We start from the raw sequence: 12,460 nt of genomic DNA, 5'->3' as shown, positions 1-12,460 counted from the left end.
ATGTTCAAGTGTGTGTGTGTGTGTGCTCGTGTGCGTGTGCGTGTGTGTGTGCAATACACATGCAATGCACATGTGCACATGATGCAAACTTGTGAATCATCCAATTAACAATAGTCTGACCAAACAATGCAATTGTGTGTGTATATGTGTGTGCATGTGTGTGCGCACATGTGCATGCGCTTGCGTGCGCACACACACACACATAGTGCATTCATCCATTTCTCAACATACATCTTCCCAAAGGTATTGCATGCTTGAATGTGACTTTGAATCAACTATTAAAAAGTTAACATTTAACAAATCATCAAATAGAGAGGTTTTTCATTTGTGAAACAAGGACGTGAAAAAATGTTTTTAATATAGCTCACGAGTTTCATAAAGAGTTCCTATGACATCCTTGAGTAGCCCCACTATATGTTTAGGCTAAAGAGGACAATGTAAGGAAACGGATTCTTGAGAGAGAAAGCATGTGAAATTTGCAAAAGATATAGACTTTTAAAGTTTTCTTTACCATAAAGAAATTTTGAAAGTATTTTGCAAGGACATCTACCACACAAATAACATGTGTTCAAAATTGTCTTCTTCTCTCATTGATTTGAGGTAAAAGGTCCAAGAAGACTTTAACAACATTATTCAAGAAATTATCTTTTTGATTATGATATCATAACTTGGAGCATTCATATCAAAAGACTTTATTTTGCATAGCCTATTCTAAAGCGTAAGTGGTTGTCATGCATAAGATGAGGATGAAAAAGGTTTCAATGGCATTGTCAAAAGGGAATCACTTTCAACATTGTACACTTTAAAGAGAAGTAGAATCTCATTCAAATAGAATTTGATGCCCTTATATTTCACTGTCACTTTGAATATGCCAATTGGATGTAAATATTTGCCCAACATAGTCTCGTAGAGCAGTGTCATTAATCTCACAAAAGCTAGTCTCCCACATCAATGGTTTGGAATCGTGAAACCCAAGCCCTAGTGTTCGGTCACGAGACTCTAGGTTCCTAGCCTCTTTCCAATCAGCGACATATGCAGAGACACGTCGACGGAACTTATGTCGAAATTCTGTCCACACTTGATATTTATAGTGGTTAATTACCCCGTTAATTGATGGTACATGCCAAGTGGTATAGTGTGGATTGAGCTTGAAATGGTGGATCACATTGAGAAGCTCATGGGAAATGGCCTTAGTTTTGACAAGGGATTTGTGGCGCTCTTCTTTTTTAATGCGGCATGTGTAACCTTGGGTCACTCCTCTTACAGGATGCACACTTTGACCAGAGGGGCCAAAATCTCTGCATTTTAAAGAGATTTGCCCTAACTGGCTAGTTTCATGGGAATGGTTGAACCTGCCACTATCCACATCAAAAGTGATGGTGGAGATCATGTCTTGAAGAGGGGTCCTAGAGTTATTGTTGCTCAACCATGCCCTAGGGAATAGAAACTCATCAACATCGGTAAAAAGCACCCAATCACACATGTCATTTGTAGACAAGGCACAATGAGAGAAGCCAGCTTCTTGAGTTTTGGGCCATGGCCATGTGTAGATATCCACATTAGCAAGATTTTTGAGGTCATTCACACATGAGCCTAGGTCATCATCGCTAGCATTATCATAAAGAATGAAGTGTTGAACACCAATGTGGGTATGGTAAGCCAACCATTCATCTAGAAACTTTCCTTGGTTGTACACCATTGTGCATGCACAAATCATCTGTTGATGAGTATTTATAGAGTGTCTTCTTCCTAGAAAATGTTGTTCTTCGTAGTATGCCACACTAGGCCAAAGGACATTGTGCCACTTGAGTGTCACAGGATAACCCACTATACTAGCCCTTTCTTGTAATGGTGGCGGTTTACATCTGAAGACCTCTTGTGATGACACAGTTACTTGGGTTTCGTATTTTCCACCTCCATAGATGCACTTCAATTTTTCAGGTGGCACATTTTTGCCTTGCTTTTTATTTATACCTTTTGCAAAAAGAACCACATCCTTGTTAGTGACCCACACTTCGAACACCAATTTGTCCCACTGGCTGATAGTTGGCAGTCTTGCAACAAGTGAAGCTTGGGCCAATACTTTTCTAGTGTCTTTTGTCACCAACATTAGACTTGATGTTATGAGATCTAATGATGACAGCTTGCAGCGTACCATAGCTCTTTTGCTCACGTAATCCACACCTACTACCCTTAGGAAGAGGTTGTTCCTATGTTGAATTGTGCACGCGATCTTCTCCTGGCTTGGGAATCGATAAGTTGTGCTTGGCAAGTGCACAAGAAGAAGCACCTCGGCCTCAGGAAGATGAACAATGTCTTGGATGAAAGGCTCCGCCAGATCATGACCTTCACTCCATTTGGTTGAAAATGATCTCACTGCAAAGTGTATCAAAATGACAAATTAAGACATATCTTTTGTGATGAGGACCCTCATGTCCAGTCTAATGGCAGGTAAAAGTGGAATTGAGTTTCTCTCTTATGGAGTTATTGATGCAAATTAAGTGATTAAACATTTACACGTATTAAAAAAGCATGCTTAAATGTGTGCTCATGGAATAAAGGGAAAGGTACGCAAAAGAATTTTAGAAAAGCGGAGCATTGCATACAATTTACTTGAAAGCACGTTGAAAAGTTTAAATTAAGCTAAGCAAGCTATTGATGTCACAACAACCAATGATCTGAACAAGCGATCGATACAAAACTACTACGATAGCTGTCTGAAATTGGGCTATGGTATTTAGAAGGATTGGATGATGAGACGGTGAAATTAAGACGAGCAAACCCATCAGCAGAATTTTGTATATACCTTCAACAAAGAGCTGAGCTAGAAGTGTAGAAAGCAAGCCGAGGAGGACGACGAAGGCGACAACGACACATATTCTGATGTGCAGTCTAATGTGATTATGGGATTTGAGGTAAGAATGGAGTCCATGGCAGTGATGAGGGTGGGAGGCCGGCGGCGGGCCAGCAACTCTTCTGCATGCAGAGGCAAAGAGAGACATATCGTCAAATTAAGAAGCTGGGGCGCCGGCGGGGGGTGGCGGTTTGCTGAGATTGATTACACAGAAGACGAGGGAGGGGGAGGGATTAATAAGAGGATTAAGGAATTCGGTGTGGGATGAAGAAGGTGTTTACTGAGAGGAGGAGGAGGAGGAGGTGGCGGATTAATCAGAAGAGGGGTGAGACGATGGCTAAGGAGAGGAGGAGGTGGGTTCAGGAGAGGACTGCAGGTCAGAAGAAGCAGAAGATGATAGGTGAGAAATTGGCTGGTAGAGCAGTTGTATGAGTTGTGAGCTTGATGAATGGTGCAGCCGAGAGGTGGTGGATTAAGAAGGGGATGATTGTGATCAGTAAGAAGGGAGATTATGATGGAGCTGGCGGTGTCTCTTCCTCTGATGGGCGGGATATTCAGAGCAAAGGAATTGGGCATGTTGCTTGTATCTGATCTTGGGTTGAAAGGTAGGAAGTGGGTTGTCTCTGAGGTTATAAATCTGATGTGGAATTAGTGGGAGTGGGTTGTGGGCGCTAAGGTTTCTTGAGAGAGGCAGAGGGGAATATGGGATCGATGGGAAGAGTACAGAAAAGGAAATATTAAGGAAGAAGAAGATGGAAAGGTGAATTTGGGAAGGCGGGGGGAGGGGGCTCATCATCCAAAGGCTTCCCATTAAAAAGGCCAAGATTGTTTATTTGTGGGTGATGGCGTGAGCCATCAGAAAGGGCGCAGTTGAACAGTCGCTCCATTCTTTTCTTTTTTCCTCTCTCTCTCTCTCTCTCTCTCTCTCTCTCTCTCTCATTTTCCTCTCCTCCCACCAAATTTTGCATGATTCTTCTTTTTCATTTAAATTTCTCAAAGGTTCCACCTTTACGTGCCCTCTTATAATTTTCTCTCTGAAGCAAGAGAGACCGAGAGACAGAGATATATAGAAGAATTGTGACTCTCCATCTGCCCCCCCCTATCAATGTCTATATGTATGCGAGTATGCATGCACTTGTATGTATGTATGTATGTATGTACGCATGTGTGCATGTACATGCAACATATGCACACTGTGTGTGCATACATGCATGATGACTACATCCATGCTTTGTGTGTGTGTGTGTGTGTGTGTGTGTGTGTGTGCACGCAAACATGTATGTGTCCCTGCATGCATGTATGTATGGATATGTATGTGTGTGCGTGTGTGTAGCATCCATTCATGAACATGTCAACTCATTCTTTTAAAATAATCACCTAAACTCTCTACATGGTATGAAAGGACAATGATTGACAGGAGATTGAGAAACAATAGCCAGAAAGAGTTCCATCTAGGAATGTGTCATATGAAGCCATGATAATGGTTATCTAGTAATTTTATTTTGCGCGAGCGTAGCATGTTGCAAATCTACAAAGTCCTTGTGATGGCAATATTGATCCTTTATAGCGCTTTCCATATAAATTATCAATATGTATAAAGTGTAGGTATCAATTATGTATGGTACATTGTCATATGAATAAGTCATCATTATGATTGTTGCATAAAGCTACATCTATACAAAAAGTGCTATGATATCTTCACCCATTCCTCTAAGATGGTTAGAATTGCACCCACTATACACTTTCCTCCTCCACAAGAAAAAGTTGAAGGACATTCTACATTGGCATAATTTTCAATTACTTTTTCTAAGAAGCACACCATGCTCATTGTTTGAAGTTTACCTCTACTAATAAAATAGTCCTTACTATTATACTATATGAATTTGCACTCACAAATATCCTTAGAAGATATCTTATTTCTTACAAAACATGTTGTAACTAGCCACATTGACACTCCATAAGTTGCAAGAAATTAGTGCAACAATGTGGAAATGCTTGCTACACACTTCAAGAAGATCTATTCTTGGGCCATACGCACTTTGGGGCAATGTCCATCTAAAGCTTCCAATGTTTAATGTTGAGAGGCTTGGCCCTGCTTCAAAGACATCCTTGAATTGAATCCACATTCATTTTACCATAGCCAATTCAAATGATTACATTCACAAAATTTTTGGTAGATATATTATTGTACTCGCATGGTTTCCTTGTAATTACGTGCAACTTGTGATTTAAAGGTAATGGAAAAAGTCACTAGATGTTTGCAAACCATTTTATTATCAGTTGATAATTTCCTTTTGGACATTTCTTAAATTACAAGAGCTAAAGGGAATTCTAATGCAAAATTTGACACGTTCCCCAAAAATACATATAGTTAGAGTTTCCCTTCTCTATTCATATTCGACATCGTCAAGCTTGGAGCAAGTGCTCAAACCCTAGTTTTTAAAATTGTTTATGTCACTTTCATGTGTTGTTTAGGGTTATTTCTTGCATCTCTATTGAATGTAGGTTGTTAGGGAAAGGATTTTATTGTTTTATAATTTCATTTTATATGAACTTGATTAGTTATGGGGAGAGAGAGAGAGAGAGAGAGAGAGAGAGAGAGAGAGAGAGAGAGAGAGAGAGAGAGAGAGAGAGAAGGGGAAGGTGCTTATTTTATCAAACTTAAGTTATAAATTGTCTCATAGGACATATAAATTGAAGGAAAGCTTTGAGTGTATAGAGAGTTGATTGATGTCTTTATCAACAAGCATATGCATGTCCACTAACTAATTATGAAATTATTACTTCATTATACAAAAATTAATTATAAGAGAATTATTTAATTGTGATATCATTAGTTATATATGCAATTATTAGTTAATTATGAAATTAAAAAGTTATAAAGAAAAATGATTTTGTTTTTTAAAGGACCTATTTCTATATTAGCTTGTGGTAGAGAGAGAGAGAGAGAGAGAGAGAGAGAGAGAGAGAGAGAGAGAGAGAGAGAGAGAGAGAGAGAGAGAGAGAGAGAGAGAGAGAGAGAGAGAGAGAGAGAGAGAGAGAGAGAGAGAGAGAGAGAGAGAGAGAGAGAGAGAGAGAACTATAAATAGGGAGAGAGCATCACAAACAACTCATATGAAGGCTCGCCCCTCTTCTAAAATAGTGGCTTCCTCCCTCCAAAAGAGTGTTTAAAATATGCTAAAGCATATTGAGAGTTTCTCATCTCATAACTAATATGTGAGCTTTTTCTGATCCTTTTGGTCTAGCTTCAAACTTCAAGAAAAAACAAAGGTTTCCATAGGATTCTCGAGACGAGTGAGGTGTGTTCATGACAAAGGGAGGTATACCTACATTGAGAGAAAAAAAACTGAGAAGGTACACATACACCAAGAGAAGATCCTCTTGCAAGAGAAGAAAACCTACAACACTTAGCATCCACCCTACTTCAATATCCTCAAGCTTAAGCTAACATGCTTTCTCAAGAAGCTAGTCATAGAGTCCAGTCCTTTCTCAAGTACTTATTTGATGCTCACCCCCTTGAGAAGACAAGTACTTGAGAAATGACTCGACACTATGATTGGCTTCTTGAGTGAGCTTGTCCAGCTTAGGCTTGAGGATATGGAGGTAGGGATGACACTAGGTGTTGCAGGTTTTCATCTCTTGCAAGAGGAACTTCTCTTGGTATATATATATTCTCAAGTTGATCAATGTCACATGTAGAGTAAGAATAGTCGGCTCATATCATATAGAGTCAACACATTCATGGTCATCGGTCCTCAAGTTCTTGTGCCTATGGTGGATGTAACCCTTGTGAAGATGATGATGTTATCTTGACATCATGGCCACAATTCTCAACTTAGCAAATCCCCCTCTCCCCTTATCATATGCTAGATGGCCGACCCATCTTTTTCAAATTCTATTGACTCATCTTGAGGGCTTTCCCTTTACTACAACGTATCAAGCTCTTACTCTCTCCCCCTGGACTACACCCTCTTGCACCTATTGATACCATACCTTACTAGGCTAGCTCTGCTTTGATTACAAGTAGATATAACACTAAAGAGCCAACCTAACTACTAGCAATTGGCCCTCCTATTCTGAGACTTCTACACCCCAAAGGCTCAAGACACCCATGACTCCTCCAAGAATGTTATACTTCATTATTGATCGTAGAAGTCAATAGGTCATGAACAATGAAGGGAAGAGAGTCACTGTTAAGTTGCATAAGCTTGTTATGTAGGTACACAAGTATAGCATCTCAAAGAGATCGAGAGACTAGGACCTCATCTTAAAGGGTTATATCATTCATACTCTCCATGAGGAGTTTCCAAAGCCATCTACCATAGATAGATTTTTCAATGATTTAATGCAAACATATATTTGGAAACACCTGGCCCAACTTCATTCAATAGAGGCATGTGATGCCTATAACTATACATTAGGAAAGACTAACTAGCCTGATTAGAAGGAGTAGAAGAAGATAAAGAACAAAATAAAGGCAAATCTCAACAAGTGGAGGTAGTAGAAGGAGGTGGCATGTGTACGAGTTGCAATTGGCTTATCATCTCATATTGGGAGTGATGGTTGGACCTGCTTCCATACAAAGTTTGTAAGTATGGTATTCTCCAATTTATTTCTATTCACTAATTTGGATCTTATAGGTTATATTTATTTTATGTGTACTATTTTTTTGGTACAGGTACACTAATCATTCAGTGTGAAACTAGAGAAGGAGTATGCAATGCCATGGGATTATGTGGCTCAAGGAGAGGTTATGGATGTGTGGAGGAGAGATAATTGGCTATTATATAGAATTCTACTTGCTAGCATGTTATGTTTAATTTAAGAACCCTAAATTTGTGTCTCTTTCTTGTTGTAGTATTTTGGGCAAAGAAGGCATGTATGAGGATGAGATCCTAATTAGGGATCTTATCGGTTCTTACAAATTTGATTTTATAGACATATATTTTACAAATTCTGTATTTGTTATATAGATCTAGTTATGTCGGTTGTATTTGTATTATTTTCATTTGTTGTTATATCACTTATAATTCCATACTACTTTCATTCAATGCTTAGTATTGTCTTTGTTGTTATATACCAAGTCCAAGTACCTCATTTGAATTTATTACAATATGTAATACTTCTGTTTGCATGCTTGGTTGGGGTTTTATACAGGTTTGAATAGGAATCCATGTATGTTAGGATAGTAGAGATGGACATTAGGGATTTGGCCTCAAAAAGGCCATATTGTTTTAAAATTTTTCTCTACACTTATTATGTATTTGCATCAATATGTTTTTTTGCAATATACTAGCGCAAATTTTGATGCCTTTTTTGGTGCCTATATCAGTGAATTTATGCCAAATGTGATGCTATTGACATGCATTATGGTGGTGAAACCTAACATTTTAAAATATTTTTGCATGTATTTTTGTTAGACATTTTACTAGTATACCCTTCATATGTTGGAGTGTTCGATTTTTCAAGTGGATTTGTCTTATTATCACTCATTCTATTGTGACTATGATTCATATTGCAATACATGTGATGAATCTTTTTTAGTGTTAGTTATTGTGCCAACTCTACTAGGCAACTATGAATGACCATCTCATCATCATCAAGGTGTTATTTTGTCGTATATTTCTCACTAGGGCCACTATTATCCTTAGATTTAATGTTTCTCATGGAGAACTACAAAACAATTAGCACTATATAGTTCTTAATTCATATCAAGGATCTTTTCAATGAACCACCTTATCTACTTTTCACATATTGGTTTAAACCACTCCTAATCAAACTCTTCCAAAAGCCTTTAAGTTAAGATCTTTCAACATTATCTTTTGGAAGTGCCACAATTCTATGTATATCCCATTATGAGGTAGCTAGCATCTTTCATTAGGTCCCAGAGTTCATCCAAGACTCTCTCTCTCTCTCTCTCTCTTGCTCTCTCAATTGATTTGTTTATTTAAGCATTTTTAAAACATATTTCTATAGTCCTTCTTTATTCTATTAGGTAGCTAATATTTTACACTAGGCTAAGATTAAATGTATAAGAAAAATATGCACATGTGTGTGTGTGTGTGTTATCAATAAGCTCCATCGTTGAGACTAGTTAACAAGTATGTTTCTTCTTAACCACAAAGTGGCAAGTAAACAATGTAGATTACACTACAATTATTGCAAATTATTTAGAGCATCATTTTGAAAATGGTCCAAAGAGTAAAAGTGAAAAGAAATACAAGTTAGATAGTTATGAACCACCATTCACAATAGGAAAGTACATTGGAAACATGTGGCAAGATAAATCTTATTACGATAATGAAATAAGATTATAATTTTCCCAACAAATTGCAAATTTCATAGTGAACAAGTGATCATAATACCTACAAACCCTACTTAGTAAGGACCAAAAAGCATTGATGTGTTGCAGGTGTCAGGGGGGACCATCGGCTATCATCCCCTTCACACCATGATAAGTGTACTTGATTAGAAGACAAAGAAGACATTTTACTTGTTAGAAATAGGAGCTGTCTTTTGCCTTAGATAGTAACGAGTGCTCCAATCACCCAGTTTATAGGGAGGAGGAAAATTTGCCATTTCGTAAGGAGATTGCCTTATAAAGATATCCACTTGTGAGAAGTAGAGAGGTGGATGCAAAGATAATCGGTTATTATGAGTCTACAATTTGTTGAATGTCATTGCGAATTAGCTTGCAAGTTAGTCGAGGTCTTTGTGAGAGCGAGAGATAGCTATAGGAGCTTCTCTTATAAGGGCTCTAGGAGAGAGGTATAGCACTAGGAGACTAGTGATAAGGGGATAGGAGTAGGAGCTTTGGTGAGGAAGATTGGGGAGGGACAAGAATGGTGATTGAATGGGGTTATTCTAGACTTAGAAGGGCTTCATGAGAGATGGAAGTGGTGGAGGAGGGATAGGCATACAAGCTTTGGTAAGGGGGGAGTGAGGAGTGAGGAGTGCGGTGATGAAGAAGAGTGAATGAGAGGGAGTGCGTGGGGTTTGTGTAGGCGACGGTTTCACTATAGATTGCCGCTTCGATGAGTACGAATGCTGGCGGCGGGCATCATCTATGCATTGACGTGGCGGACCCACCGACCGACCGACCGACAATCGTGTATTATATATAGCATGGCGCCTTTTTTTCCTATGGAAAGGTTACCACCACTATTGTTGTGAGATTTTCATTAACAAGGTTCCAACACTAAGTTTTCTTGTGACCTCCTCATGAGCCACTTCTTATAGAAACCATATTGCATCTTCCTTGTCGAATCAAACAATCGTGGCAATCAAGCATATGCTACACTCTATTGCCCATAGTGGCATATTTGTTCGGGATGCATGACAAGTCTTAGTTTCAATGCGTGCATGTCTGCGTGTGAATGGTCTTGTGAACATAACTATTTGTTGTGAGCCTATTTCACGGTGTACATGTGTACACTCTGTAATTGTAGTACCATGTACCCTATGTATCTAGCTCAAGAACGAAAGGGGTGAATTATCGATCAAAATCACCTACAGCTCATGCTTACTATGAGCTTCAGAAGCCCAATTTTGTGTCAATTTCACATGTTGAGGAACATTACTTACCGAATCACTTCTACAAAACATTCCTAGCTACATCCGCATAGATGATCAGAGCTAGATCCAATCACATAATCCCCCATGCATTCTTCAATGATTAGAATATATAGTGTACTTCATCCAACAATGATAATAACCGTGTGCACGTCAAGAGCCATTTCATGGTGGATGAACTTAGGAAACTAGATTTAAAAACCCTTTTTCGAGAAACTCCTAAGCAGTTAGCTTGAAGCTCGAAAGCATATCAAGTCATGGAATAACTTTAATGCCAAGAATACCATGCATGCATGCATATATTTGCATTCCTCAAATGTAAATTTGTGTATATATTGGCTACAATCCTAGGTCTTAATTTGTGCATGTGTGTGCAGATGTGCACGTAGGTGTGCTTGTGTGGATGTCTATGTTTATTTGTACATATGTGGAGCAAGCACCCAAACATGCACCATAGCTAAACTTTGGCTCTTGTTTACAATTTAATCCATAGCATTTTATTAATATTTAACTCCTTGTAACACTACACTGATTTTTCTATCCCCATGACATGTGATTTGGTGCTAAGACTAGTCAAGAAATACGACGTATAATCATACCAACTCATGGGGTAAGATTGCACTGGAAACTCAACCATCCAAATATGAAGCAATTTTCCACACTTTAGGCATGATAATTGAGTTGTTATAGAATACATCTACACAAGTCTGTGCACCATGACATAGTCAAAGCATCAACATCCATCTTGTCAAAATTTTCTTTAATTCACCACACATGCAATTCTCATCCAGTTTGCACAATATGAGACTTAGGAAAATAGTATATTAGCACTCTCTGAATGATGTAGCATCATGCATCCTGATATAGTAAGCAATGAGATCAAACATGTGCCTATCGAACAAGGTGGAGTGAATATATAGGGGTGAAGATTTTCTTGCTCTCTTAAAAAGGAAGAGGTAAGAGAGGTGGGAAAGGGTGTTCAGCATGAAGTGAGGGAGAAGAAAAAGTAGTTAATGATGGCTAGCATGCTAGAATTTTTTTAGGGTAGATATGAAAGAAAACATTAAAGTACTACATATGAATATCCCTATTCTATCAATTTTTAGGTTATTACATCTAAATGTGAGTATATGATCTTAGGAACAAAACAATGGAAGGATGTAATTTTACATTAGCAAAAGTGATCACAATTTTGCCATTGTATCCTTTATGAGATAAAATCTTAGAATGCCCTATACAATCCTTAAGTTTTTGCATATCTTAGAAGTTGCTATACAAATGGGTTTGCACCCAAACATGAACAAGATGAGAAAGAACAATGGTAAAAAATGGAGAAGGTAAAGAACGAAATTAGGAGAGATGAGAGAAGCACATTGGAAGAGGTGTAAACCTTGAAAGGCATACCCAAAGAGGAGTCGATCTACCTTTGCCTTAAGTGGTTGGCTTTTTGGTTTAGCCATCGACCAAAATGAAGAGGCTATAGATAAATGTAGAGGGTGTCTTGTCTCTTCTTGTACCAAAGAGGGAGATATAATCATGTTCCTTAGATAATGACCCTTTAGCTTTTCAATGTGAAAATATATCTCTATGAGTTTGTAAGTTTAAAGTATTTTGAAATGAGATAGATATTGGCTTTCCAAGACTTTAATAAATATTTTTAGTGGGGATGCTACATAGCAAAGCTATTTTGGACCAAAAGCTTATAGACTTCTTTAAAAAGTAAGTCCTCTTTCTTCAAAGCTTTGAAAACTACCAAAACCTCCTCCTTAGAAAAAGGAGTGGCCCTACGTATATTGATATGATGTTTTGTTATGGTTTTAGAACCTTATATTAGCATATAGGTGTACTCCAACCTCTTCCTTTTCATATATTTTTTGCTTGCGAGGTTTTTAAACCTAACATTAATTATAAAGTACTGAACCTTAGGTCATATACATGTTACAATCTACTAACTATTTTCTAACTTGCTTCTCCCTTCAACGATCTTTCCATTTGTCTTTTCTACATGTGATTATTAAAGCCCCTATGCACGCT

General features: G+C 38.1%; 1 protein-coding gene across 1 annotated transcript; it reads right to left on the bottom strand.

Annotated features, from left to right (window-relative positions):
• Nucleotides 1-666: 666 nt before the first annotated feature.
• LOC148019333 (glycosyltransferase family 92 protein RCOM_0530710-like) lies at nucleotides 667-3,650 on the bottom strand. Its single transcript, XM_087660943.1, has 2 exons — nucleotides 2,807-3,650; nucleotides 667-2,376 (listed from the first exon to the last, which is right to left on the bottom strand). The coding sequence occupies exons 1-2, from the start codon at nucleotides 3,000-3,002 to the stop codon at nucleotides 845-847; spliced, it is 1,728 nt and encodes a 575-aa protein (XP_087517069.1). The 5' UTR covers nucleotides 3,003-3,650; the 3' UTR covers nucleotides 667-844.
• Nucleotides 3,651-12,460: the final 8,810 nt, after the last annotated feature.

This window comes from Lygodium microphyllum, chromosome 20 (assembly GCF_053477565.2).
Source record: "Lygodium microphyllum isolate KBCC chromosome 20, Lygodium_microphyllum_v1.1.10, whole genome shotgun sequence".
Classification (NCBI taxonomy): Eukaryota; Viridiplantae; Streptophyta; class Polypodiopsida; order Schizaeales; family Lygodiaceae; genus Lygodium; species Lygodium microphyllum.
This window is presented reverse-complemented; position numbering and strand designations above follow the sequence as displayed.